At 41.2% G+C, this 26,544-nt stretch overlaps 1 protein-coding gene across 6 annotated transcripts; it reads left to right on the forward strand.

Moving 5' to 3' along the window:
- Nucleotides 1-4,817: 4,817 nt before the first annotated feature.
- Nucleotides 4,818-26,261, forward strand: zgc:165508 (uncharacterized protein LOC100101652 homolog). 6 transcript variants are annotated; one of them, XM_034867131.1, is made up of 6 exons: nt 4,818-5,373; nt 9,637-9,776; nt 14,932-15,025; nt 15,178-15,360; nt 21,372-21,503; nt 23,610-26,261. In XM_034867131.1, the coding sequence occupies exons 3-6, from the start codon at nt 14,956-14,958 to the stop codon at nt 24,248-24,250; spliced, it is 1,026 nt and encodes a 341-aa protein (XP_034723022.1). In that variant the 5' UTR covers nt 4,818-5,373; nt 9,637-9,776; nt 14,932-14,955; the 3' UTR covers nt 24,251-26,261. The 6 variants fall into 6 exon arrangements, with proteins under 6 accessions (XP_034723022.1, XP_034723018.1, XP_034723020.1 ...); XM_034867126.1 differs by lacking the exon at nt 4,818-5,373 and adding an exon at nt 5,391-5,491; XM_034867132.1 differs by lacking the exon at nt 4,818-5,373 and adding an exon at nt 5,800-5,988.
- Nucleotides 26,262-26,544: the final 283 nt, after the last annotated feature.

The raw sequence follows: 26,544 nt of genomic DNA on the forward strand, positions 1-26,544 counted from the left end.
TATGATTAAATACATTTGTGTATGTAAAACAACACAGGATGCTGATACTGTCTCAGCCAATGACACGTTAGTCTATAAAACTGAAAATGTCCACCCTTTGATACATAATGAGTGTAGAAAGGACTCCATTGCTTTGATCCTCTCGAATATCCGCAGTGCTAATTGAGGTTCGCGGCGACTTCGTTTGATGACAGTACTACAGCAGTCCATTAATAATGCAAAATATTTAAAGATCACCTATTTTTATCTTTGGGTGACAGATTGTAGTAATTATTTTGGACATCTGCTGGGGTTTAGAGTTTATTAAACCTGATTTTGACTCTCCTTGTACTAATTTAGACTGGCCGGGGGCCATCATTTTGGTTTCAGATGATGGGCCTGTTCTCATTTTTAACACACATTTAGTCAATACACATTCATAGATCACATGGTGGAGTGACCCTCAACAGCTCAAGAGGCAGTTCAGGTACGTTTTGGTTTCTTTTGTGGTGTGTGGTATTGTAGTTATGTTCAAAGGGAGGAAGAGACAGCGATCAGGGACACTGACTCTTTTGACACAGGGTCTCTTTCATCATTTGATCTCATTGCTGCATTTTATTACATCATATACTGTATATCTCACATTATTTTATATCATATTGTAATCAGTAACAATTTAATTATGTTAAATTAATATTGGAAGGAGCCATTCCCTCTCCATAACATCTCCACAATGATTACTCTTAATTTCAATGCTCATGTACATTTAACTGATAATACTTATACCTAAGTATCATTTTCTGTGCAGGATGTTTGTTTGTAATGGGCTTTGGATTGTTTTGGTATAGCTACTTTTACTTAAGTAAAAGATGTACTTCTTCTACCACAGGTCATGTGGCACAGCATGTCTACATTTGGATCTACAGGTCATGAATCAGGTAAAACGCATAACTGCCCTGCTGTTCTAGGCCAAACACATCAAATAGAACAAGACTATAATGATAGTACAATTGACATAGCAAATGCACATGACCAGGTTAAAAACAAGTGAGAAGAAAATCAAACACACACTTGAAATCAAGGTAAACCTGAGTGTATAATTACTACCGTCAGTGTTGGGTGAACACACACACTTAGGTAATAGCTTTACAGTCATTTCTTTTGTTTGGAAAATATAATTTATATTTTTGAATTAATTGTGTAAATGAAAATAAAATCTGTCAATGAAACCATTATTTAAACTTTAGATTAATTTGAGATCAAGTTCTAAATAGGTCAGAGAGAGTTTGGGTAATGTTGGGGTCAGTGACAGTGAGAGGGTGAGGAAAATAATTAGTTGTTACCAAAACTACCTAGTTACAGCCCTAAAATTAAACTGAGATTCTTAAAAGGAAGAACTGTAGGGTTTCTTCAGAATGCTCCTTTATTCTTTGCATTTTGTTTCCTTTTTTAGGTTGGAACCCAGGGTCTTTGCAGAAAGGGCTTGTTTCAGTTCCTGCTGAAGATGAATACTCCTGTCCATCCAAAGAATTTTGCTCATGTCCCACACTTGCTGCTTCTCCACCAAGGCCGGCTGACTCGGTTGAAGCCCTGAGGGGACAGGATGTCTCCTTCTGTCACTGGAGACAGCAGTCTGGGTCAAAGCATCTGTCACTCTGTTCTTCTCTTCTGTTTCTCTGCTCATACAGGCACCTCTCCAATGCCATCCAACTTCATTTTCTTCATGAGATTTTCCTCCGAGAAGCCAAGAAATCTTCCGGATCTTGATCTCCTTCTCATCTGCCGTCTCAGGACTAAAACTCTTGAATATATATTAAGGCATGTTTGTTCTGCTGGCTGAATGCTTCAGTCTTATTGTTGGCCTTGCGCTTGTTGACCCAATGTTATGTACTGTTCTTGGCTCATTGGAATAGGGAACAGATAGTTTTCTAAGCTTCGGTTAAAAGCCTTTTTTACATCATTCAATGATCTAGTATGACAGGCTTCAGCTCCTGGTTTGCTTTAGCTGTTGATGGCATAGCTCAGAGGACTTGCTCTTGATGAAAGGCTGGTGTGGAACTCGTTTGGATTTTCTTCTTCTGCAGACACTGCAGCCTTGGGTCTTGGTTGACTTGACAGAAAACACGTGCATTATACACCTTATTCACTGATGGTGTTCATTGACTTGCACCAAAAGCTTGATTTGTTTTGTAATGGGCAGATAGACAGATGTTCTAGTAGCTTTTATGTACATTTTTGATACTTCCATTAGTGAAAAATGTCACAACTGGAATCCATCCAACCAAGTGAAATGGAGTTTAACGCATTCCACTCACATCTCACTGTCTTTATCAGTGGATGGAGTTTGGTCAGAACAAACTTCATCCGTTAATGAAGACTGTAAAGTTAGCTTGAAAGCTCAAAAAAAAAAAAAAGTGGAACATTTTTGTTCAAACTACTATTTCCAAAGTCAGCAATGAACTTCCATGCTGAGTTTTACAGCCATTTTACAAGCTTGAAAGGAGAAAAATATAGCTTTTAATTGGATTTATTGGTAATAAGGAAGACTTATCTTGTCTTATGCTATGTTTTACTATGTAACATTATTTATATCAAACTGATCTATATCCATAATATGTCTTCATATATCATCTTTTATTTTCACACATACAGTACATGCAGTAGATTTTGCACATTCCATGATGTCTTACCACAACCAACTAAAATAATATGCAAAACATGCCATTTGGGCCATTTTAAGTGCTATGTAAAGGTGAAAATATTTTAACTGGCATTTTTAATATTGATCTCTTAAGTTTATGCACTCTTTTTCTTGCACTAAGGAAAGCAAAAGATAAGAAGGTTTCCGTTTTGCAGAATGGACACATTATGGCCCGAGGCTTTGATAATGGCATCTCCTCATGTTCTACCAGCCACGCGGTATAAGCTTTGCAGTCACATACTCTACTGCGCAACAGGCTCTCCGCACTCCCGTGGCTCCCACAGCTGCCCGTACTACAGCCATCCTTTCGGTGGCGCTAGAGCACCGGACAAAGTACCATGTGGCATGGAGAGGGCTGATCAGGCTACATAAGCTGTGGCTTTGCCGCAATTTGATGTGTTATGAAATGGGATCTGAGAGCGCATTGCAGGAAAAGAGGAAGTGCAGAAGATTAGAGTCCCCTGCGCTTTAAACTGTAAAATCACAATACACGTGGAGACCTTTCATGAGCAAAAAATAAGAGTGTGACGGATGTCTGTCCTCACACGTGTTGAATGCCTGATGAACCAAGGTGGCACATACTGCACATTTTCCCCCATTCCATTTTTTTGTGTCTCGTTCATTTTAAATGCGTGTACTGCTAATAACGTTTATCATTTTTTAACCACTAAATGTTCTACTAATGGCCCTGAATGATGCATTCACATTGGAAAAACACCTGTGGCACCAACGGCTTTTCATTCTAACCCAATACTTCTGTTCTTTTGTGGCTCTATTTACGCACACACAACGTGAGCTGGAGTGTCAATCTAAGTTATCTTCTTTCAGGAAATAAATATCTTTATCTTGTGTTACTGTACATGTGCAACCAAACACGTCGTTCTGTTTCTATCAATCTGGTGAATGCAATGAACAAGGACTGCAGGCATCTAACAGCCACCATAAACCACCAAACACCCAATATAAATAACATTGCTAGTGACAATTTGTGGAACTATTATGACTGAAAGACATCAAATTCAGAGTCCTGAAAACAAATCTTTGGTAACGAATCTATTTAGCACCCAGATATGTGATTCATCTTTCCATGTCTTTAAATAATTATACGCATTGCACCTCTCTGGGCTCAGGAACAAATTCAATACGATATCGTCAGTGTTGTGTGCTCGTAAATGTGGTTCATAATATTTAAATGTTAAGCATCCACTGAGCACCCATTCAGGGACCGTTTCATCATCCTGTATGTGGATGAATTTTAAATGCCTTTTAGATGTCCCCGGATCCGTCCTCCGGTAGGTAACATATAATAGGCTAGTGGGGGAGCTGCCGCGTGGGTCAGAAGCTCTGCAGGTCTGTGTTTAGAGTCCTGGTGGGCGTTAAGAGACACAGTGGGGGAAGGAAGATGCTTCAGCGCCGACCTGCCTGGAGACAAGAGTGGGTCGCTTACAAATAGGCCACAATGAGCCTCACAATAGACCAATCTTTTTTTATCCACGCTCTCTTCGAGTGAGTCGCGCTATAATGGGTTACTTTGATTGAAAACGCATGCCCAGAGAATGTCAAACGCTTATTTTTAGAAACCTTTCCTAAATTTGGGTGCATGGACATTGAGGGACATTGAGAGCTAGCCCATATCCCACATCACAGTGTGGGAGTAGCCTATGAAATAGGGTTCTGATGTCCTGAAACGTGTCACTTTCCTCACATGTGCTCCTATAGGATGGACATATTATTGCATCACTGCACAACACCCCGTATAAAGCCTGTGGGCCCTTAAATGTCCAACACGACCTTTTCTCGCTCGGACCTGTTCTCGACAGAGGAAAAAAAAAAGAATTATTATCTCACCTTCCGCACAAGTAAGTTCTGTTGCTCTGTTATTAATATTTCTCAGCATCATAACCTTCAGGCTGCCACCAACTCAGCTATTTTTCTTTTTAGACTTGTTGAAATATGCAGCATGTTCCTCATTTGTCAATATGTCAGCTTAGAAGAAATGCAATCCTTGGTTGACAACTTGCATCTCTTGTGTGCACCGCTAACTCCGCCCTCCTCCCCATATCTGCTGGCATGTAAGGTGACACCAGCCAATCACATCTCATTCCGCTTCTATACCTAACAGGGGGAAACAGTACAAGGAGGCGGGAAACTCGTTTGGGCTGTATATAAGCAGTTAAGCATGTGTTTTTTGTATCAGTGTCACCCTCCAATGATTCTCTGCCAGACCGGAGAACAGCAAGAGCGAACACAAAACGCACAGTGACCAAAGATCCGTGCTGGTGGGTGGTGTGGACTTGACCAGCACTGACCAGGACGGGAAACCCCTGCAGCTGCCAGGAAAGGACAGAGACTCATGCTGCCGCCGCCTCACAGAGCGCTGTCCGTCCGCTGTGGTGCTGAACCGCAAGACTCGACCCTTCAACCGGTGACGTAGAGCTGAGACTTATTCAAGAAACGCAAGAAAACATATTTACATATGAATTGTTAATTTAAAAATTAACAAAGCTTCACAAACATTAGGCTGTATATATATGGATTTGACACAGGTCAAAAACAAAGAAGAAAACTCAGAGCAGAAGTTGCTGGACATCCCCCCTGCCCTCGGCGTCAATCCGGTGGTCTGAGCAGAGCAGCGCGAACCCAGCGGAGCCTACGTAGATGCGGAGAGTGAACCGAAGCTTTCGATCAGTGAGGTACGCTCGGCGTCTTTTACGCAGGGATATTGGAGAAAGAGATTTTGTAGATTGCTCTCCTAAAAGGCTCTACATGCACCTGCAAAAATGGGCTGTATCAGCTCTAAAGCGCCAGTTGGTAAGAGTTGTTTTGATCTGCTCTCATAAAAGCACGCTGGAGGAAGCCTGACATTTTTCGCATTGTTTTGCTGCAGCCTTTCGCGGGTGCAGGGGCTATGAGTGAGTTTGGGTGCTTGAAGTACACAGCATGCTGTGTCCGAGAAATGAGACATATGATAGCAGTGCTGAGTCATATGGATATGAATAAGCCTTATAATCAACCGTTAAAGATAACTGGAATCCAAACAATATCATCTTAGGTGTTGAATGGGGTGCATTTTTGAGGGGTGGTGGTGGGGAATAGCTTGAGGAGCTGGTGTCTGCACCCTAAACATCGCGATGCTACGAGAGTTGCAAGAAGCTTTTTGATGAACACGCCAGTCAGAGGCAGGGAACACAGAGGTGTGCTCTTGACACCATTGAGGGATGCGCTGCTAAACGGCGTTTTATATTTGTGACGAGAAGACTCATCCGGACACGATGGTTCTGACCGCGTTGACCCAGTTTAGTTGCAAGGTAGGACACCTTTTTGCTCGTATCTTTACGCGTACGACCGAACAAAATCTTCAGGTTTATTACTCGTTTATTCTAAGAATTTCGACACAACCGCTTCTTGGTGTTAACGTAAAATAAGTAGATTAGTATTCAGTCGCATACATGTCCAAATTTCAACGGACTTCATTACCATCAGGGCTTAGAGGCACACACATGCAGCAAGATATTATTTGATTGTTGCCAAGAAACGAGCTCCCTGTTGCCACTGCATCTACTTGTTCTCATGGTTGTTTACACCTTTGCTGTAGCCCCTACGTGTCTCCCGTCCGCTGGCAACTACATGTCGCCAAGGGCCCCGTACTCTGTGTTACTCAGACCTGACGCGTGCCTCCCCAGATCTCCCCCGTTATTTATTCGACTGGGTCTCCTCTAGCCTTCATAAATCAAACCTGCTCCACATCCATCCATCCATTTCTCTCTCTCTCACGCGCACACACTCACACACACACACACACACACACACACACACACACACACACACACACACACACACACACACACACACACACACACACACACACACACACACACACACACACACACGAGGTCCCTTATTATTATTCTGGTTATGGTAATGATATATGCAACCTTTCAGACTGTGATTTATCAGTAATATCCATGCTTACAGTTGCTCTCTTCGTCTCTAATTGATTATGTAATTTGTCGCTTGAGTCACTTCACGATCATAGCGCCTTGTCCCCGTCTCCTTGTCGCGCAGTGACAGGACATGCCCTGTCCCATAAACCCCGCATAAAGCCACCGTATGCGCACGTATCAAGAGTGTAATATACAGTAGAGCAATAGCAGCCACCTGTTTGACTCTCATATTTAGTCTGAATGTGTGTGACATCACACTGCTGCTGGTCTTGACCTAATTGTGTTGATTCGCTTATAAGTCTCTCAGCGAGCCAGGAAGACACGAGAGCGTGAGAGCAATGCACGGCCGAAGTCTCTCTATCTGCAGTTTCCACGACAACGGGAACTACAGAGAGAAAATGTATGTGTGTGTGTGTGTGTGTGTGTATGAGAGAGAGAGAGAGAGAGAGAGAGAGAGAGAGACCTAAGTGAAATAAATAAATAAATAGAAATTATATGAAGACTGCAATCTCATTTGCTTTGAGGGACGAGGACACACTTTTGGAGCTGCAGCTCCGTTTTAGAAGGATCAGTCAGGGGAAGGAGATTAATTAAGATAAAAAGGCAGAAGAAATGAACAAATTAGCCACAGATGGATCAGATTCAAGAGAGACGCCACAAGTTGCAATAAAAAGACTAACCTCAGTTTTATCAAGATCATTATGGTTACCCTATGTGTCTCCGTGTTTCATCCAAAATGCAACTCAGTCCCATCAATTTATTCCATTACATGTCCTCATTTCCATTCACTTTAGCTCTAATAGCCACAGTCAAGTCACTTGAATTGCATCCTTGGTCTAGCTCAGGGTCATTGCTGCAAAGCCGTGGATGTAATGACTTACCGGACTTGTGCATTGCAGATGTGAAAGCAACACATTTCTGTTGGAGTGTGAGCATTGTCAGTGTCGTTTATCTATAAGGCTTTTGCGTGTCGCAGTAAAGGGCAATAAACCCGCCCAACAAACTCATCGACGGAGAGGAGGAGGCTGTGTCGATCCATGCGAAATGTGACAATTTTCTGACAATCAGTTGCTGACGTGTCACCATTAAATCCCTCTGGGTGTAGGCTGCATGGTCTACATCCACGGGCTCAAATGTCTGTCAAATTCTGGACTTCAATCTCGTGCTGTACAAAACACGTGCACATCGTTCACTCGTCTTAACAATACTTTCATTGAGCAAGGTGGCCTAGATTCAAAGATACAATACACCCTGGGCATCTGATCTCATCACACCCAATTAAACGGCACATATTGAATTCTGCTGGTGGGCAACTTGAGCTTGGCGCGCTGAACGGCAGGTCTTTGACCCAGGGGTGAGTGATTGGTCTTGATATTGGACTCAATATTTGAGATGGGTGCTGGCGACTAATCGAGCGAGTCCTTCTTTTCACAGACAGTAACTAGAAACGCCTCCCTGCAGTGGAGGACTGGAAAGAGGAGCCAGGCACTGACATTTCGAGGCCCACCTCTTAATCTCGTTTAGCAAATCTGATTTGAAGAGCGCCGATCACGCACAGGATTGCACGTGTGTGTGTATGTGTGTGTGTGTGAGAGAGAGAGACAGAAGGAGCTTCAGTATGTGGCAGATGGGAGCTGTCCAGGTGCTGAAATGTTCTGTTGCACCCTGCAGGAGGCCCAGGAGCGCGTTTATGATCAACTTCGGTCCATGATGGTACATGAGTCTGTCAGTTCATGACGAGGGCAGCTGATATAAAGGTTAAACTCGTGTAGTCAAAGAAACAGTCCTGTATCTGTAGGCAGTAATGTGACGTTTCCAGCCAGGAGGTTGCTTAGTGACATTTGCGCTCCATCCATGTAGCGCTGCTTTTGGTCTCGCAGCTTGCCTCTGTTTGGTTGTGTTGATGACGTGGCCGGTTTGGTTGTGTTGATGACGTCAGATAATGTGCACATCACGTAGGTAAAAATCGCAAAATGCCATAAGGCATGTTCCATATTCTGTGTTTCTAATGTATTATACTGCTTCTCTCCCTCCGACATAGCCTAACCGACTTCATAAAATATCAAACAGGTTTGGGCATCTGCCAGGGCCTTACCTGCATGACATGACATGGCATGGCTTTAAAGTGCATGGACGTTTAGGCATTTGTGCCCAAACCCTCATGTTATCTCACTACAAGTGCAGTAGCCTAATCTCAGTAGAGTACGTACAAGACGTACAATAAAGGGTTCTGTGAATGATAAGCCTAACGTAGACATGTATCATAATAAAGAAAGTGTGTTCCAGAACTACAATACAATGATTATAAATACTTTCTGAAAGTGCATGGTAAAAACCAAAATACGCCCGAAAATACACTTCCATCTTGATGGTGGTGTAAAAATAAATTTAAAATGTTATCTTTAATCCAATTCAATATTTTGAGTTCTTTATTCAAAACATTTGGTTTTTCAAAACAGACGGTTCTTTGAGTCTTATTGCTTCACAGCTGCCTTTACACACACTCTTTTTTGTAGCCGATCTGAGGTATCTTTTTACAAGACTGTTAGAAATTGGCTGGTGGGCGTAGATTTATTTTGGGGGGGGGGGTGGTTACCTATTGTTTATAAGCCTATTTGATGTAGATGTTTGAATGTGGTTTTCTTTGGGGGAAACTGCAGTGAGATACGCCAACATTACATTCCCTTATGAGATCCTCGTCCCTCATAGTGGCTGCCCTGGGGTCCCCGTGGAGGCATGGGTGGGTTGGCATGGTGACTGCAACTCTGGCCATAAAGCAACACATAAGGATTATCTTAATCCTTAAAACTCATAGTTAGTAATTCTTGCTCCAATAGTAAAACAAATATTATGATAAATAACATGTTATTGCCACATTAAAGTGGAAGAATCCTTGTCATATTATTAGTTTTATGTGTTCATTTTGGAGCGGGAATATGGTGCGGGGAGACTATGAGTTTCTGCGAGTGTTGATTTGATATAATCTTTACGTGGCTCTCTTCCTCCTGACAGTGGCCGTTGACGGCTCGTTGCGCGTGGACTGGAGCGCGGCTGGCTCCCTGTCTGACCTCGCGCTTTTGGGGAACACGCGGACCTGCTTGGCGCGCAGACTGATTCTGACAGCACCTTTGAGCGCACTGGACTTCAGCGAGGTGCCCTTTTATTTTCTGGTAACATAGCCTAGCGTACAGCACATCCTAGCTAACGGTACTGCACTGACACCTCGTGCAGTGTCTCAACAGCTCACATCACTTCGTAAAGTCTGAAAACTTGTGGTAGCCGATAGTCATCTACTTTGTGCTTGAAGGAAAGTAGTCCCATCAGCCAAATCTCCAGCAACACTTGTCTCTTAAGAACAACTTGGTTTTTAAACAAACAATAATGTTTTTTATAGGCTACCTGTCAGGTGACCCTTCATTGTACACTAAGGGACAAAAGGACACTACCTAAATTAAATTACACAATTGTTGTTGTTATTGCGTTAAATAATTAGGGTTGCAATTTAAGTCATGATAACTGATAAAAAGCCCTTTTTATGTACCTAGATGTTTACATGAGCCTGGAGTACTGTTTTCCATCTGTATAAAACAACTCAATTCCAATCTCTGTAGACTTTTGTATTGATTGTTACACAGATTATTGGATGTTCTGTGGAGATCACCTTACATGATTTGAGCCGAGCTACAATCAACCTTTTGTATTAAAACCTAATCACACGTCGGCCAGATATATCTAATCAAAGATGACATTCTCTCAGTAGTTTGCCACATGAAGCAGAGATTTCTTTTCTTACCCTCTCCTGGTTTGATAATGACCTTATTAATGTGTGTTTTAATACTGAGTTCTTTCTCCATTTAAGTCTTCATTAATGTTAACCAGTTGGTTCATCTTTTTTTTGGGGGGGACGCTCTTCAGTGTAATTAACGATTCATTTTTAATTTGGGATTTTGAATGGAATCTCAGTGTCACTGACTAATGCTTCTGGCCTTTGAACAAAACATAACACACAGTCTCTATTTATGAGATTACTACTGAACAGCTAGACTGTTTGCACTGTGATGCATGGCTGGATCAACTCTGAGATGCTGCATTTGTAGTGGCTCACTTAAATGTTTATTTGACTTTAGAAGCTTAAAGAAAACCCATTCTCCTTTCCACTGGTTGCACCAAAGAGTCTGATCCAGTTAATCGTGGGGTTTCACATGACCAAGGCAGATGGACTGACAGGATACTCTGCTCCTACGATGTGTAGCAATGAAGCAGATAAGACATTAGGTAAGAAAAGAAAAGGTTTTGAAGGCACTTTAGTTAGAGTGGTGGATCTACAAGGACCATCATGATCTAAGAAACCTGCAAAATCGGTTCTGCTGCAGGACATGCCATTTGTTGCTGTACAGTTAAGAGTTTCATCCTAGAAATCCTGGAGCTGAAGGGCTGACGTAATTGAAATGCTTACAATTGCCTCAGAGATGATGATGAAGACGATAATAAGGATGATGAATCCACCTTGCCTCTTTAATCCATCAGTGCGCACCATCTGGGTGTGAATGTGATGTGTTGCTGTGAGCCAGCCAGGCGATTATTAGCAGAACCTAAGTGATCCATTATGAAATGCAGCCTATGTCTATTCACTATTATACTGCTACTAGCCTGTTATTGAATACGGGGCACTATGAGATAAAGGTTGGCTGAATTGCTGATCTGATTAAAATTATATTGCTGTACATTTTTTCGAAGTAGTATTGGAGCAGTATTCTTAAATATGGTAAAGTTATCAGAAAACAAATTCCAATTTTGAAATAAATATCTGGCATGTTTCCGCTTCACATTTAAAGCTGCCCATTAGATTCGGTTAATTTATGATGATGGAAACGCCTCATCTCTGACGCCATGTTAGCTGTGGTGCCACTAAGCAACAATTTCCACACTGAATGAAAGCAGAAAGGCACATGCAAGAGTTATTAATATGGCAGTAGTGGCGGCTGGTTGGTGTTCTGAGTGTGTGACATCATCAGTAATTAAGGCGGGCAGGCACACCGCTAGGAATTGCCATAGAGTTGCCATAGAAATGTTCCCTATTTGTGGAAAAGTGAGACGTAGAGAGAGAGAAAGGAGAAAGAGGTATGCACGGAAACATGGCATGTCGAAGCAAGAGATGAATATTCAGTTTATTTTCCACCAGGGAAGAAGATATCACGGCCTTATGTTCCACTGAAACAATTCATGGCTTGCCTTCTCATATAATTTGGAATAATGAGATCCATGTATGCCTCTAAAAATGTGCGGCACAGGAATGTACTACTGAACAAATAGCAACCCTGGCAACAGGCAAAATGCGTCTGCACCTTTTTTTTGCAGTTGACGTTTGTTGAATAAGATAAGTGCTTTGACTCAATTGGCCAGGAAAAAGATACAAAAGAGATTTCTGCTGTGATGTCATTTTAATTACCTTAAAAGCAACAAATACAAAAGTGTCTTAGCCTATTCGGAAACCGGTGTTGTGGTGTGTGATGGCTAAACAATAACGAAAAGGGTTTGCTTGAGCACTAACATTTGTTTTTCAGGCTTACTGAACCGCAATGTCGGGTTATTACAGTACATTTGACGTCACAATTTTATTTTAATATTTTAAAATCATTGAAGAGTGCTTTTATGTGTGTGAGAAGACATTAGTCAGGTTAATTTTATGTCACACACTCCCTGTCAGCCTGCACTCTGCCCGCTCTTAGCTCCTAACATACATGTTGTGTTGAAGAATCTGTTGTGTTTCTCTCTGCGTTGTGTCCGTGCCGCATTATTAAGCCCTCGCTAACCAATGATTTAAAAGCTAAACGTGAACCTGAGCAGCATCATGACAGCCTCTCTGTCTGTGTTAACCAGACCATGAAGATTCATGACTGCTTGACATGATGCGTGTATATGTGTGTGTTTGTACTGCTATTCTCATGAGGGCTATATATCTTTGGACACAAGTCTTTTCTAACAAGTGTGGTGCATGTTGTCGGAGTGTGCAATGATGGAAAAGTTGCGACACAGCGGTCTAATTGAAGCTCTGTTCTGAGTGCTGCTCATGTCCTCCTCCGCTCATGTTTTCTCTGCTGTATAGTAGGGAAGTAGGGGAGCAGCAAGAGGGGGGAGACGGGAGTTAGCGGTGCTGTTAAGTGGAGCTGTGTGTCAAGGTGATGCTCAAGCTTATGGATGGACCCAGTTTAAAAAAAATGTAACTAAAATAATTTAATGTAATGCTTCAATTTGGCCATTTTGTTCCTCCAAATGACAAATTGTCTTTCTAAACTGAGGGCAGAAATGGCTCTAGCATTCATATCGGGCAACTCAACTGGAAACAATAGTAATGAAATGATGTTTAGGCTCATTAGAGAGGGAAAAATACATTTTGGAGTTCCCTGAAGGTGTATAAAATCATCCTACACCATACTGAAATAATTTCTCTGGGCAGCTATTTGAAAACAAATAAAACATTCAGTTGTGGGTGGGCAACATTTACTGTCTGACATCTGATTTTAATTAAAGACCAACACAATATATCTTTCTAACCCTCCTCCAGGATGTACTGTATGTCACATCTCCTCCAGATTATCCTCCCTCTGATCTGTGAGCTGCTCTGTGGCACAAGAGGATTATTACGCCTGGCGGCAGCCTCTGATCCCGTCACATGCTGGGGATTCCCTTTCCCTCTTGCTCCTTCTCTTGCTCTTGCTCTTCTGACAGATAATCATGTTGTTGTTTGTTTGTTACTCGACTGGTGTTATATTGCTTTTAAGTGAAATTGACAGGAAAATGTTAAGGCGATGCTTCTGGGATGATCTAACTTCATCGTGCTGTCCTGTTTTTTACATTGACTGGAAATTGGATGTGGTGTGTATTGAATGGAGACTCATTAATGAAAAGGAAGTAAAAACGGAAGATCTATGTGCAAAACCACTCATCAATTAAAATTTGTATTTTGTTTACTACTCACGGTCACTTGTTTTAGCTAGTGATGTTGATCAGTGTGGTGTCTCTTAATGAAAGCAGGTAAAACTAGTACGTCAGAGACCTGCGGTCAGTCCTGGGACTGGACACAATCTGTACCTGTTGAGATATGCAATGATAGTTGTCTGCCTAAATCTGTCATCAACTTGCTCAGTCAGCCAAGTGGTTGACCCATATTAAGTAACAACATGCTGGCTTCAGCTCAGCATGTGGCCGTTGCTGTTGACATGCCCATTTTCCACGTGAGTACAGGTAGGGCTAAAAGAAGAGTTAGAAGACAAAGACTCTTGCCAACACCTGATACACCTTTTGTATTTTGACTTCACAGAGAGACAGATTTGATGGACAGACTGGGGGGGGGGTTCCATCTTTTGTCTACTGTAAGGTTCTGTTAACTCACTGAGGGGGAAATTACCTCTCTAGCTGTCTGCACACACAGTTGATCAGAAATATACAAATAGTCACACCTGGAACCACTGGAGAGGTACACTTGTGTTTTGACTATGTGCAGACAAGGTGCAAATAATCTAGATATCTAGTTATATTTCTTTATATGCCTTCTTGTCTGCAGCCATAGATGCAGCAACATACTCTTTAGTTGTTGTTTGAGAAGAGTCTGCTCAGTTACCCTAACAAGCTATTATGCGCTCATTAGCCAGCAGTCTAATTTTACAAACCGCTTTAGTTAACATGTGGCTGCAACGAAACACCTGTATCCTAGGCTTGTAGTTTTTTCAACTTTGGTTCCTCGTCTTCTATGTGAATTACAGTCCTATGCCAAGCAGATATGTTTCATTAGACAATGAAAATTACCTGCCGGGCAACAAGGCTCCAGGAAGTTGCTGCTCCCAGCCAAGAAAAAGCCACAACTTGCCGTTTTTACCCTTTTTTATGGATTAAATAAATGAGAAAAAACATCTTATTTAGTTATATGGGAGTGGTATTCCTTTAATCCAACCTGTGGCAAGTAAGTGAATCATTTTATCTCCCAAAATCTAGGAATATTATTTTAAATGCTACAACATTCTACATAACATGAGGCATAGAGTTGGTGCGTGAAAATATGTGTGTGGTTGTTGGCATACAGCTTAAAAGCATTTATTGGTGTACTTAATTAAAATATTCTTCAATTGCCAAGGACTTGAAAGTACACTGAAGTTTTTGACATACTGTGAACACAGGAGTCCCCTCTCTGTAAAAGTGGGTTTTCTTGTGAGTCACAATGTACTCAGAGGCTGACATTCTCACATTCATGCTGAGCTTAGCTACTGCACCAGTTTTTCCCCTGAGTCATACTTTTTTTTGTCATTTTAGGTGAATGTTGATGACACCATTGAAATGTTACCAAAATCAAGACGAGCTCTCACCATTCAGGAGATTGCTGCATTAGCGCGATCTTCCCTACATGGTGAGTGCAACAGTTAACATAAAAGTTCTAATGCAAGCTAATATTCCAGCATAGGTATTTGTATGTTCTGTAAAAGCATCCAGGCACATACTAAAATATGTAAAAACCACAAAGGTTATGGCGTAGCATAACCCCAAGCTTTTTCTTTGCAGGTATTTCACAGGTAGTGAAGGATCATGTGACAAAGCCTACAGCCATGGCTCAGGGCAGAGTGGCCCACTTGATAGAGTGGAAAGGTTGGTGTAAGCCTATGGACACTCCTGCAGCCCTGGAATCTGACTTCAACTCTTATTCTGACCTCACTGAGGGAGAGCAGGAGGCACGCTTTGCTGCAGGTAAGACTTCTGTTGACTAAATACAGGAAAAACACCCTGGTTAGCTACACTCAAAGTTTAAGCTGACAGAGAGTTTTTGAATGTGCACAGATCAGTGTAGAACAAATACATTGAAGCTGTGACTCGCACACACACTGTAGGATTAGGCTTAGTGTTAAGCAAGACAGTTTATGAAATAACGATAAAAGGTCACAAAAGAGATTGCAATTAAATGAAAAACCATCGTAACAAAAAGGTAAACACATGTAAATGTAATAGTAAAAAGAGAATTTGCCGACTTTTGCTTCAAACAACTTAGTTTTTTCCACAACGTACTTTTCACAAAAATGTCCTTTCTACCCCATTTAACATGTTGTTGACATGCACTTTGGGAATCTTACATGGAAATGAAAAAATGCATGTTAATCCAAGGTAGTAATGCTCATAGACCGCATTGCAATTTGAACACAATTGGATCAGCTAGACCACATCTGGCGGTTGTTTGTTTATCACTGTGATCAGATCTCAGCAAGGTGTGAATTTTGTCACGGCAAACATGCTGAAACACAGATTTAAAAACAACTAATGTTGAAGCAACAGAGGCCAAGGCATCCTGACTTTTAGTCCCTAGTATTGGTCACGCTTCAAAAACATTGCATCCTACACTACAAATCATGCAACTCCATTTCATTTTTCAAACACTGCACCAACCATTTGTAGCTGCTTTCTGTTCATCAAATCCGTTGTCTTCAAACCCAAGCTCAGATAACCCTGATGACATCACAGTGACATTATCAGGGTTGTTTTATCACATCAACTCAACAAGTTGAAAGGTCACCTAGCTCTACATCTGAAAAACAGAGACTGTATAATATTAATGGGTAAACCACCCAGCCCTGAAATGTGAAGCAAAAGCCTAATTGCCTTAAACCTGCATGTTATCTCATTTCTAGCAGGGGGCAACTTCCCTTGTTGCAGAAATAACTTTTTTATGGAAGTCCATGGGAAAATACTACTTCTCACTTGATTTATTACCTCAATAAACATTTTTATATTGGGTTTGTGACCTCAACCGCTACTTTCAAGTCTTCTTCAATACAACATGATGTTAATTTAGTAAATAATTGTCCCATTTATTTTAAATTTGACGATAAAGCAGGGGATCCTATTGACTGTAGCTATGCGCCGCCAGGAGAGGCTTAGCAACGCTAAACATCTGATCACAGAAACACGATAAGAAGATGACTTTTTAATATCAGATGTGTAATTTCAAAGGCCCATGATCGGATGTCATAATACAGACTTCAGATACAGATCGCATGTTAATGGCAGGTGTAAATGGGATGTTGGATTCTTAAGCTGCTGTTTGCGGCCACGTTCATTGCCCTTAATTCTTCTCCTCCACACAAACGTATGGTTTGTTCCTCTCGGAGGGACGCTCACCCACAGCTCATCTGTTTGCTATCTTTTACTCACTTACCTCATCTTTTACTTCTCTTTCAGTCACTCCTGCCCCCTCGATTCAATACGCCCTTCATCCTATTCACATATTTTATGTTGATCTCTGTTCTTTCTCTTCATCTCCTCTTATTCTGTCTTTTCCCCCTGTCCCTCCTGCCTGGTCTTCCTCCATTCTCCCCTGCAATGCAGACTCTCAAGGTTAATTTGCACAATCAGGTTTTGCTCCTGGCAAGTGCCACCATGACTGAGCGATTTTCCCCTGTACCTACTCTGTTCTCATTTGTTTTTTTCCTCTTTTATATCTTACTATTGACATGACTTCTATTCTGATGCACCCATCTTTGTGATTCATCATTACAATAAAGGATCCATTTCAGTATTCCTTGGTTAGGAAAGTGGTTTACTGTGCAACTGTAATGATGATGCAAACAAGATGATTTATAAAGGCAGGCCACATAGTTCTTCAAACTTTTAAAATCAATCATTATCATTTGTTAAATAATCTTTACTGTAACAGCTCTTTAGATGGTTATTTTTTATTTATCTTTTTTTTTAACCTGGCCATTACATGAAGTTTTTTTAAGCCATTGTACACAGCACATAAACAGGGTCTAATCCTTAGCAAGAATTTCTGATGCTCTGTACACTGTCTTCTTTTATTAACAATAATTAGTGTAAGTTGACTAGCAGTCAAGAGTTGGGTAGACATTTCTATGTGTTAAACTTCTCTTTGTTTCTTCAGCTTACATCATCATGCATCCATTCCATCAGGGAGCCAGTTTTGCTGACTCCTTATATTTTTGTCAACTCTCTCCTTGATGGTGTTACTTTTGGTGACTGGACACTGCGTGAATGTCATAGAGCACGTTAGTAAAGTGAGCGTTTGAGCATGTGGGAATGTGTGAAGTGAGTGTTTGGTGTGTATTGGTTGTATCAGAGCTAGTTACAGTAGTACACACAACGGTGTGTTTGTTCACTGTGGGAGGCACCCAGAGACTTGAAATTGCAAGTAGGGTTGTCCTTTTGATGGACTGACTGACTTCTGCCAACACGTACACACACCGCAAACCCACTTCCGCACACACACACACGCAAACACTCATTCACTCATGCACGCAGGCTCGCAGACACACACACACACACACACACAAGCACGCACACACAGTCGTGTCTGCCTATCTTTGTGGGGACCAGTCATTGACATAATGCATTCCCTAGCCCCTTACCCTAACCTTAACCATCAAACCTAACACACACACACACACACACACACACACACACACAGTGACATAGGCCTCTCTGTGTTGGCCAAGGCTGGCAGCCTGTTTCATGCACTACAGAGAGACACTGCAGGATTACCTGCAAATAATGTGTGCGTGTGTGTGTGTGTTTCTTGTGAACGTTAAGAGACAGAGAGTGTGAGAACATGTGTGAGTAAGTGTGTATTAAGCTGTTTTCTCATTTGAGCTCCATACAATGTCCACTGAATCAGGAGCAGACATTGTCTGAAGAATTTGTCTTACAATTTTGGCATTGACGCTCACCGACAGAAGTTCCTGAATCTCGTCATCCAAGCAGACATATTCTTTGGTGTAAATCCTTCTTTTTCTTCACCTTCGGATGTTTCTTTTCCACCAATTTAATGAGCCTTGTGATAGAAACATCATCAACATCATGCACTCGCTTGCTGTGAATTGTCTGGAAAATGACTGGCTCCCTTCACACATGGGTTCAATTGGACATTCCACTAACTTCGTACTAGGTAGCTGGCCACGTAAAATTAATTTAATATCCAATTCAACTGAATTGGATATCTACATTCTTGTAAACTGCTCCTCATGGTAATGTCAAGATAAGTTCAGGTTTGCATTGCAGTGTATGTGTAAAAGGGGCAAAAAAGTGGCCAATGGCATATTCCAGTTTCTGGTGCACTGTAGAGTAGCCGAGGTGTCTGTAAGTCCTACTTACCAGGTTTTCAATATTCCAGCAGCAAACAGGTCTTTTGGAAAATCTAAAGTGGAAACAAACTGGCAGTAATTATTGACAAAATAACAGTATGTTCAAACTGTATCACTGTGGGTTCAGACAACTTCAGATAATAGTAAGTCGTGGTCGTAGTAGAAACATTAAAGTCTGAATTTAAATGTTGTTTAGCTTGCATTTTGCCATTAAATAATATTGCTAAAATATTCTTATGGTATGCATTAAACTAATCAACCTTCTGCATTGCTTGGTATTATTTATTTGTTACACAAACAGAGGAACACACGTGTAGTATTGAGTGTGCTTATCTGTTGGTGTACAGTATCTCTTTATCCCTATTTTTTGTGTTGTATGTTGGTCAGTGACATAAGAAATATGTATGCAGGTGAAAACTTTCTTACTTCTAAAGTTAAAGGAATTAGAAAAGGCTTTCAAAAGAGAACTACAGAACAGCCTGCACGACTGCAATTGCTGGAGGACGTGCCAGTGTTTGTGAGTTGGGAACTCAGCTACAGTGAAAGAAGAATGAGAGTATTGATCTTTCTCCATGGGAGACAATGCATGAATACTCAGCATTGACCAGAGAGAGAGCCAGAAACATAAAGATAATGAAGAGAGAGATTCAGAGAGATATAAATCAAAATGAGAAGTGAGGGACAAGGTTGAAAGAATGCTCTGTGAAAGAAAAGGGAATGATAGGAATGAGGAGAGTCAAATGTGTCCAAGGAGATAGCGGATGAACAGGGAAGAATACAAAACAGATGGATTGTGTGGAAGTGGACAAGTTGGAGCACAGAGATAAAAACGAGAGGGAGTCTAAATCTATGATTGGCTAGCTCCTGTTGATGGTTTGAGGTGATTGGTCACTTGGACCTTGTGGCACCTTGGCACGAGCTGAGTCACCGCAGCCACATGGGGAAATAATCACTACAGGAATACAGCCTCTGTTAAAATAAGCTTTTTCTAACATTCAAAATAATGTTTTTACATGAATAAATAGTTTGTAGGATTATGCTACAATATAAATGCATTTCATGCTACAAAAAGCAGATTAAGTGCTTTAACATAAATGAGCAGTCAGGAAGATAAACCTGGTAAATAAAGTTTATCTGCAAAACACTTCACAGCAGCTTTCACCAGGTTTTTAAACACACCTGTACTGTACTGTAATTCATCCAATGACTGCGATACAAGCATGTAATTTTTTTTTTTTGACTCTCTATCATTTAACTAGGTGGTCATTTTTTAAGCTGTATTTAGTAGATGTGTTGTATTCAACAGCATTATACCAAGAGATCCATTTAATATTATATACAGTACATATTTAAAATTCTGTTCCCATGTAATTGAGGTGGACCAAACAGAAAAGACCTCCCAAACACGCACGCACGTCAATGTGTGTGAAGTAATTTTTCAGCAATTAATTACAGTCGTTCCACTTTTCCTTTTCTTTTATTGATAACCTGCAGTGAATGAAATTCAAATTCACCACAGATTTAAAATTATTCTTTAGAAATAAATTATTTGTTTGCAAAACACGTAGAAAAAAACTTTAGGATGTTAATCACAGTTATATCAATAGACAAAGACAAAGACTTAATGAATGAATAAAACTAAACTAACGTATGTGAAAAGACAGTCTAATTGTAACATAGTTGTTAGTAGGATGTTAATCTGTTGCACTGATGGAATTATTGGTGTGGAAAAGCACATTGTGCTAAATTTAACACGTGAGCTGTTATGACACAGATGATTCCACACTGCTCGTCTATACAATAATCATCCTGTCAACTCCGATTGTTTTACTTATTACCCACTTCACTGTCTCCCCTGCATTGTTAGGAATGCAACCTGCATAACAACTATCAAATACTAAATAATAAATAAGAAGTATTCAGATCCCTAACCCAAGTTAAAGTACTAAAACCGCACGGTAAAAGTCCTGTAAGTATCATCAGGAAAATGTGTTAAAAGTATTACAAGTAAAAGTACTCAATGCAGAAAAATCCTCACATATTAGAAACAGGAAATGTTTAAAAAACGTCCTATGTTTAAAATGCTAACCATTTTAGTTGGACTTGTAGGCTGTTAAATTGTTGATGTTATATAAACTACATGTTTATTACATGTTATTTATGCTTTCCTGAAAGGTGCTATATAAATAAAAGAAGTTTAAAAAAGTTTGGTGTGTAAATATCTTAATTTGTAAATTAAGTAGTAACTAAACCTGTCAAATGAATGTAATGGAGTAGAAGTACAAAGGGTCATGAAAAGAAAAGACTCAGGTAAAGTACAAGTACCTTACATTTGTACTTAAGTACAGTACTTCCGTACATGTACTTACATTCCACCACTGCACTTAGTAAAAGCCATTTAAAGTGCACCAGCCAAACAACCACTGAAGAACATTGAGCGTAATGGGAATGCTGTCTCTGTCCAGTCCAATAAAACGGTGTGCACTTGTTCTTCAAACAGGCCTGCCAATCAAAAACAGTTTCATGAGATGGAGACACAATGGACTGTTGCCTCTGTGTTACTAGGCCGTGCTTGTGCACATGTGAAGCTTATGTGTGTATGTGTGTGCACAGGTGTGGCAGAGCAGTTTGCCATAGCGGAGGCTAAGCTGAGGGCCTGGTCCTCTGTGGACGGCGACGAATCTAACGATGACTCATACGATGAGGACTTTCTGCCATCCAACGAGCCCACCACACAGAGCACAGGTACACGCACACACACGCACACACACACACACACACACATGCACACACACAAAATGTATACCTCTACACCACAATTTGGTAAATGACTTTAATTTGCTTCATCTGGTTCCCATCCTTCCTAATATGCCATCACAAAGCCTCTTTCTCATCCATCTCTCTCTCTCTCTCTCTCTGTATCTTTCATTGTCCCAGTGCCCTAGTTTACATCCTCACCCAACATTTTTTTTGTTCCTTGGCGCAATTTGATATCCCTCCTGCAACTTTAATATGATTTCCTTTGCTGCAGAGACAGTGTCTCTGTGAGGATGGTGTGTGAGCAGGTTATAAATACACAGAGTGTATTTGACCATGGGTGTGTGTGTTTGCCAGAGCTTTCATCTTGATTACACTGAATCATCAATAACCTGTATTGTCTGCAGCTAATAACATTCAGCTCAGTGTGGACTCTCTATCTTCATATAGCCATCTTTGGCTTCTTACCTTCTGGCAAAGCCCATTTGGTAAATGGAGTTTCACTCGAACCTGCCTGTATGTGATATTACAGTAATCAACTCTACATGAAACCATAGCTGTAGTATTTTTCTGAGGGCACATTATTTAGAGCATTTTTCTGGTAGAGAAGAGTTTTCTTAGCCCTACTGTAATCAAATTGTTTAATTTTTCCACTGCTGATATTTTTCACACCCGTGTAATGCAGTTGATCATATTTTTTCATTCTTCTCATTTACATTTCTTTGAAACACATTTGACTGTGGACTATGGTAATAACTACCGTATAGTCAGGTATTTTTGTGGTAACTAATACTTTACATGCTACCTTAATTTGTGTATTGGTTGCTTTCTAAAATTAATATGTTGATATTATTATTTCAGACATTTCTTTTTGCAGTGGAAACTTAGGAAGACATTCAACTTTTTTTGCCAAAATAACTCGCTTTTGGTTGAAAAAATGTGCAAATTATTATTCTTACAAGATACCCTGTGGAGCTTATTTTATATTCTGGGTACATTCAGCAAAGCACACGGTGAATACCTTTGAGGTTTTCTTTTACATTGTTTACATTTGTGTATGTTAAATAGCAGGATTATTTTTCCGGCTTTTGTTTTTGCATTCCTGTTTCTTATGTTAAGATCCTTGCACATTGAGTCTGTGCAAGTCTGTGCAAGTTTGAATAAATACGACCTCATGTTGTGTCAATCATGTTTACACACTGCTTCCGAAAATTTTGTCCGTCATTTTAAGTTGGTACGGGTTCAATTTATGTGTTTTTTGCATCCGTAGCAAGCAGTTTGATGTGTTTTGACAAGGAGAAGGTATGAGCCTATCCAGAAGTGCAGCACAGAAAAACGCTGGCAGAATGCAATGTCTATTGTCAACAAGTCAGATGGTAATATTCAGAATGATGATAAGGATGGTGATGATGATAGTGATCATGATGATAAGGAGGAGGAGGAGGAACATGGAAGAAGGGAAGATGAGAGAATGCAGACATATGCAGACAGAAAAAGGAGAGAAACAGGGAAGTGATGGAGAGGGCAACTCTCGCTCTAGCTGCGGTGTCAAACGCAAGAAGACGCAGACAGAGAGGACAGAGAGATAGGTAACTGTCAATGGAGAAAAGCAAGGGATGAAATGATGGAGGAGAGAGAGGCAGAGTGACAGCATTGTCACATTTTGTATTGTTTTGCAACATTTTTTGCAACAGATTAATTCATACTCTGACTCAGACTCTGGATCTCATTGGATTTCTGTGGGTAACAATTCTTTTGGATGACGAATACAAAAAAATACATAAGAAAGTTTCCAACTCAGTGTGCAAGGACCTTTACTAGGGTCAAACTAAATGAGGACCTGATGATCAAAACATTACTCTGTAGCAATGCTAATGGTCACCAACTCAACAGGGTATAGTTAAACAAGTAAAAATGTAAATAAAGACTAGACATTTTTTCAATGCTGGCTAAGGATTTGCTAGTGTATTTCCTACTTATATTTGATGCTGCAACCCCTCAGGGACCCTCCAGGAAACATTACAGTTTCATCTGATATTCTCTTATCTTTGTTCTTCAGGACTTTATTCTCACAGTCTGTATCATTCCTTCTAGATGTGTTATCATATCCGCCCTATTTGAAGGACCTGATCCACAGCCAGCTTTGCCAACACCTGGGCCTGCGAGGGCCTTGTTGCGAGGGTGGAGGAGGCGGAGAAGGAGGTGGCAGCGGAGAGCCCTCCCCCACGGTAGGCTCCCCGGACACCTTGTGCTCCAGCCTCTGCAGCCTGGACGAGCACCACCCCCTTCTGCGTGACCTGGGCGGCCACCGTGGCACCCACTCCTACAGCAACGCCGCCGAGCTCGCGGCCAAGATCCTGTCTGCGCTGCAGGGAGGGGAGGAGCTGCTGCTGGCCCGACTTCAGAGGGCAGGGCAGAACGGGCGCGGTGGGGGGGACAGCGGCTTCCATAGCCTTGGCGGGGGAGGGCGGGGCATCAGGCCCTGCGGGGGTCAGGACTCTCCTTGCTACTCCAGATCTTACTCTGAGACGTACCTGTCACCCGGCGAGGACGACGACACCCCCTGCAAGGACTATGAGAGCACTGTGTGCCAGGCAGACGGCAGCGGTGTGGAGTACCCACCTGACTACAACCCACACAGGAGGGTCTCTGATGTGGCCTCCTCAGGGGTTGTGTCACTCGACGAGGAGGATGAAGAGGAGGAAGAGAGGGCAGGAGAGCCAAACAACCAATGACTTCTCTCATCTCACCTCAGTGTTTAATCCCTCCAAGCTCTTTGGAAGGTTTTCTTTTTTGCAACAACTTCCCCTCTCCTCCATGGCGTCTAAAAAGTTTGTACTGCTGTGCATGCTGGTTTTTTCCCTATCTCTGACTGAAGCATTACTCATCCGTCTTTGCCTTACTTGCAGCATCTCAGATCATCCTTACCACCTCGTGACTGCTTTGTCCCCACTCGATGTATCAACTTTTATTTTTCTTTCGAGGCGTCCAAACAATCTTTTTTATCATTGTTAAACAGGAGTACTGGATGTGAAGTGATGTACTCGTGGAAGTGACGCACGCAGTTTCCGGCTCTGGCCCTACCTGCGTAGTGACTGTAAAAATGGACGCCACCAACAAACAGACAGACTGACATGACTGAGTTTAACTCTCTGACTTATCTTTGCATGTGTTTTGCAAGTGCTGAAATCGATGGGCTGACCTGGGCCCTGAGCACGGTTTGCAATCTCAGCTGTTCTGTATAACCCCCACCCACCTTCCCAGCATCTCTGATGGGAGGGAGGCTTGGCACCGATCCTGGGACCTGCCCTTACCTCTCTGTCCCCCCCCCTCCCCTCTCCCCTCCTTTGCAAGACACAAAATAGCATCCTTTTGGGCATGGCTTGCTGAGTATGCCAAACTATTTAACCCTGTCACTTCTAATTATGAGCATATGCTGGAATGTCTTCAAAGTGACAGGAGATAGTATGTATTTTAAATTACAAAGTTTAAAAAAGAAAAAGAGAAATGATATGCTTTTATTGTACTAGTTTTCTATCACTCAAACATGTTGTTGTCCATAGTATCCAAACATCATTATGATGGACATCTGCTATAATGATCAACTATGGCTACTGGATATTTTTGTGGTCCTGTGGATTCCTGCATGGGTCTTCCATGCAGGAATCCCCACAAACTCCTTTAGAGAAATTTGGTCTTAAAAAATCCACAGCAGCAGCGACAACAACAAATGCTGACAGAATGTTTCTGAAGTGACCCTTTGGCGATAGTTGGGCAGAAAATGGCAAAGGTGGAAAAGAGTTTTTTTCTGTGAAGAGATGAGTTGCATCGGAGATTTTCTATATTTTTGTATGCGTCGTCTTGCTTTGATCTCTTTGCCTATATGGCGTGCCAGTGTATGTGTTTTTTTGCACGAAGCTAATGTGGCTGTATGAACAATACAAATGTAAAAAAAGTTTTTATTTTATCATTGTAAAAGAGGATACTGTGATATGTTTGTTTTGGCGTCTTTCAAACAACAGGCTTATCCTCAAAAAGCCTGTTGTTTTCTTTTAAAAATGTCTAACTGCCCTTCTTTCTTTCCTCTAATACTGATTTCTGCAAAACTTTGCCTTTCTTTCAATACTTTCCCTCATTGTTGTATTAGTTGCAACATGGCATGTTTATGTGCGCATGCAGAAACCTTTATCTCCATGGTGATATGAGGAGCTCTGTTGAGGTTCTCCCAGAGGGACTGGCATTCACACAACTCAGGAAATCTCATTGGACCAGAGCATTAATGCATCCTACCCACACGCACAACGCTACTTCTCTCTCTTATCCCCAGTGTGTGTGCTTGTGTGTGCTTTTGTGTGTGTTTGTGTAGAGAAAGCCTGGTGTGCAGAGTTATTTTCTACAAATAATTAAAGCACAGATTCAGTCCCACATTCTTTAATGTTGTTTGACTGTTTAGAAAAGCCTCAACGTGTGAATCTGTTCGTTTGACGTTTTGTGAAAATGTGTTTGTGTGTGTTTGTGTGTGTGTGTGTGTGTGTGTGTGTGTGTATGTGTGATTGTGTGTGTGGCTGTATTGTAAGATCTCAGTAAGCTCCTTAAACATGCATTGTATATCCATTCCTAAACCCCTCCAATGTAGCAATTCCCTTTAAAACAGTGTTTGGTGTAGATGAGCTCTTGTTGGATGTTGAATTTTTACTGATGCTGGAAATCTAAAAAAGCATACAGTAGATACATCTGGAAATTGTTTTGAAAATATAGACTGGATGACATTGCTAACTTATCTAAAAAATACATAAAAAGGAGAAGTCCCAGTCAAGATAGTTAACAACTCAGGGGGAACCATTGAAGCTATGTTTTTCAATCCTCACCTTTGACCTCCCAAGTTGTACCATGATCATCATCCTCACCCTCATCATCCCCATCATCATCATCATCATCATCATCATCATCATCATCATCATCATCATCATCATCATTGTCATCATCGTCATCATCGTCATCATCGTTATTATCACATCTTCCCTTTTGT

This window comes from Etheostoma cragini, chromosome 3 (genome assembly GCF_013103735.1).
Source record: "Etheostoma cragini isolate CJK2018 chromosome 3, CSU_Ecrag_1.0, whole genome shotgun sequence".
NCBI lineage: Eukaryota > Metazoa > Chordata > Actinopteri > Perciformes > Percidae > Etheostoma > Etheostoma cragini.

Excerpts from the sequence above, each read along its gene's own strand:
- zgc:165508 (XM_034867126.1), top strand. The coding sequence starts at position 5,461 with ATGGGCTGTATCAGCTCTAAAGCGCCAGTTG. Across the intron at positions 9,777-14,931 it reads GCGCACTGGACTTCAGCGAG|GTGAATGTTGATGACACCAT; the intron begins GTGCCCTTTTAT and ends TTGTCATTTTAG. Across the intron at positions 15,026-15,177 it reads AGCGCGATCTTCCCTACATG|GTATTTCACAGGTAGTGAAG; the intron begins GTGAGTGCAACA and ends TTTTCTTTGCAG.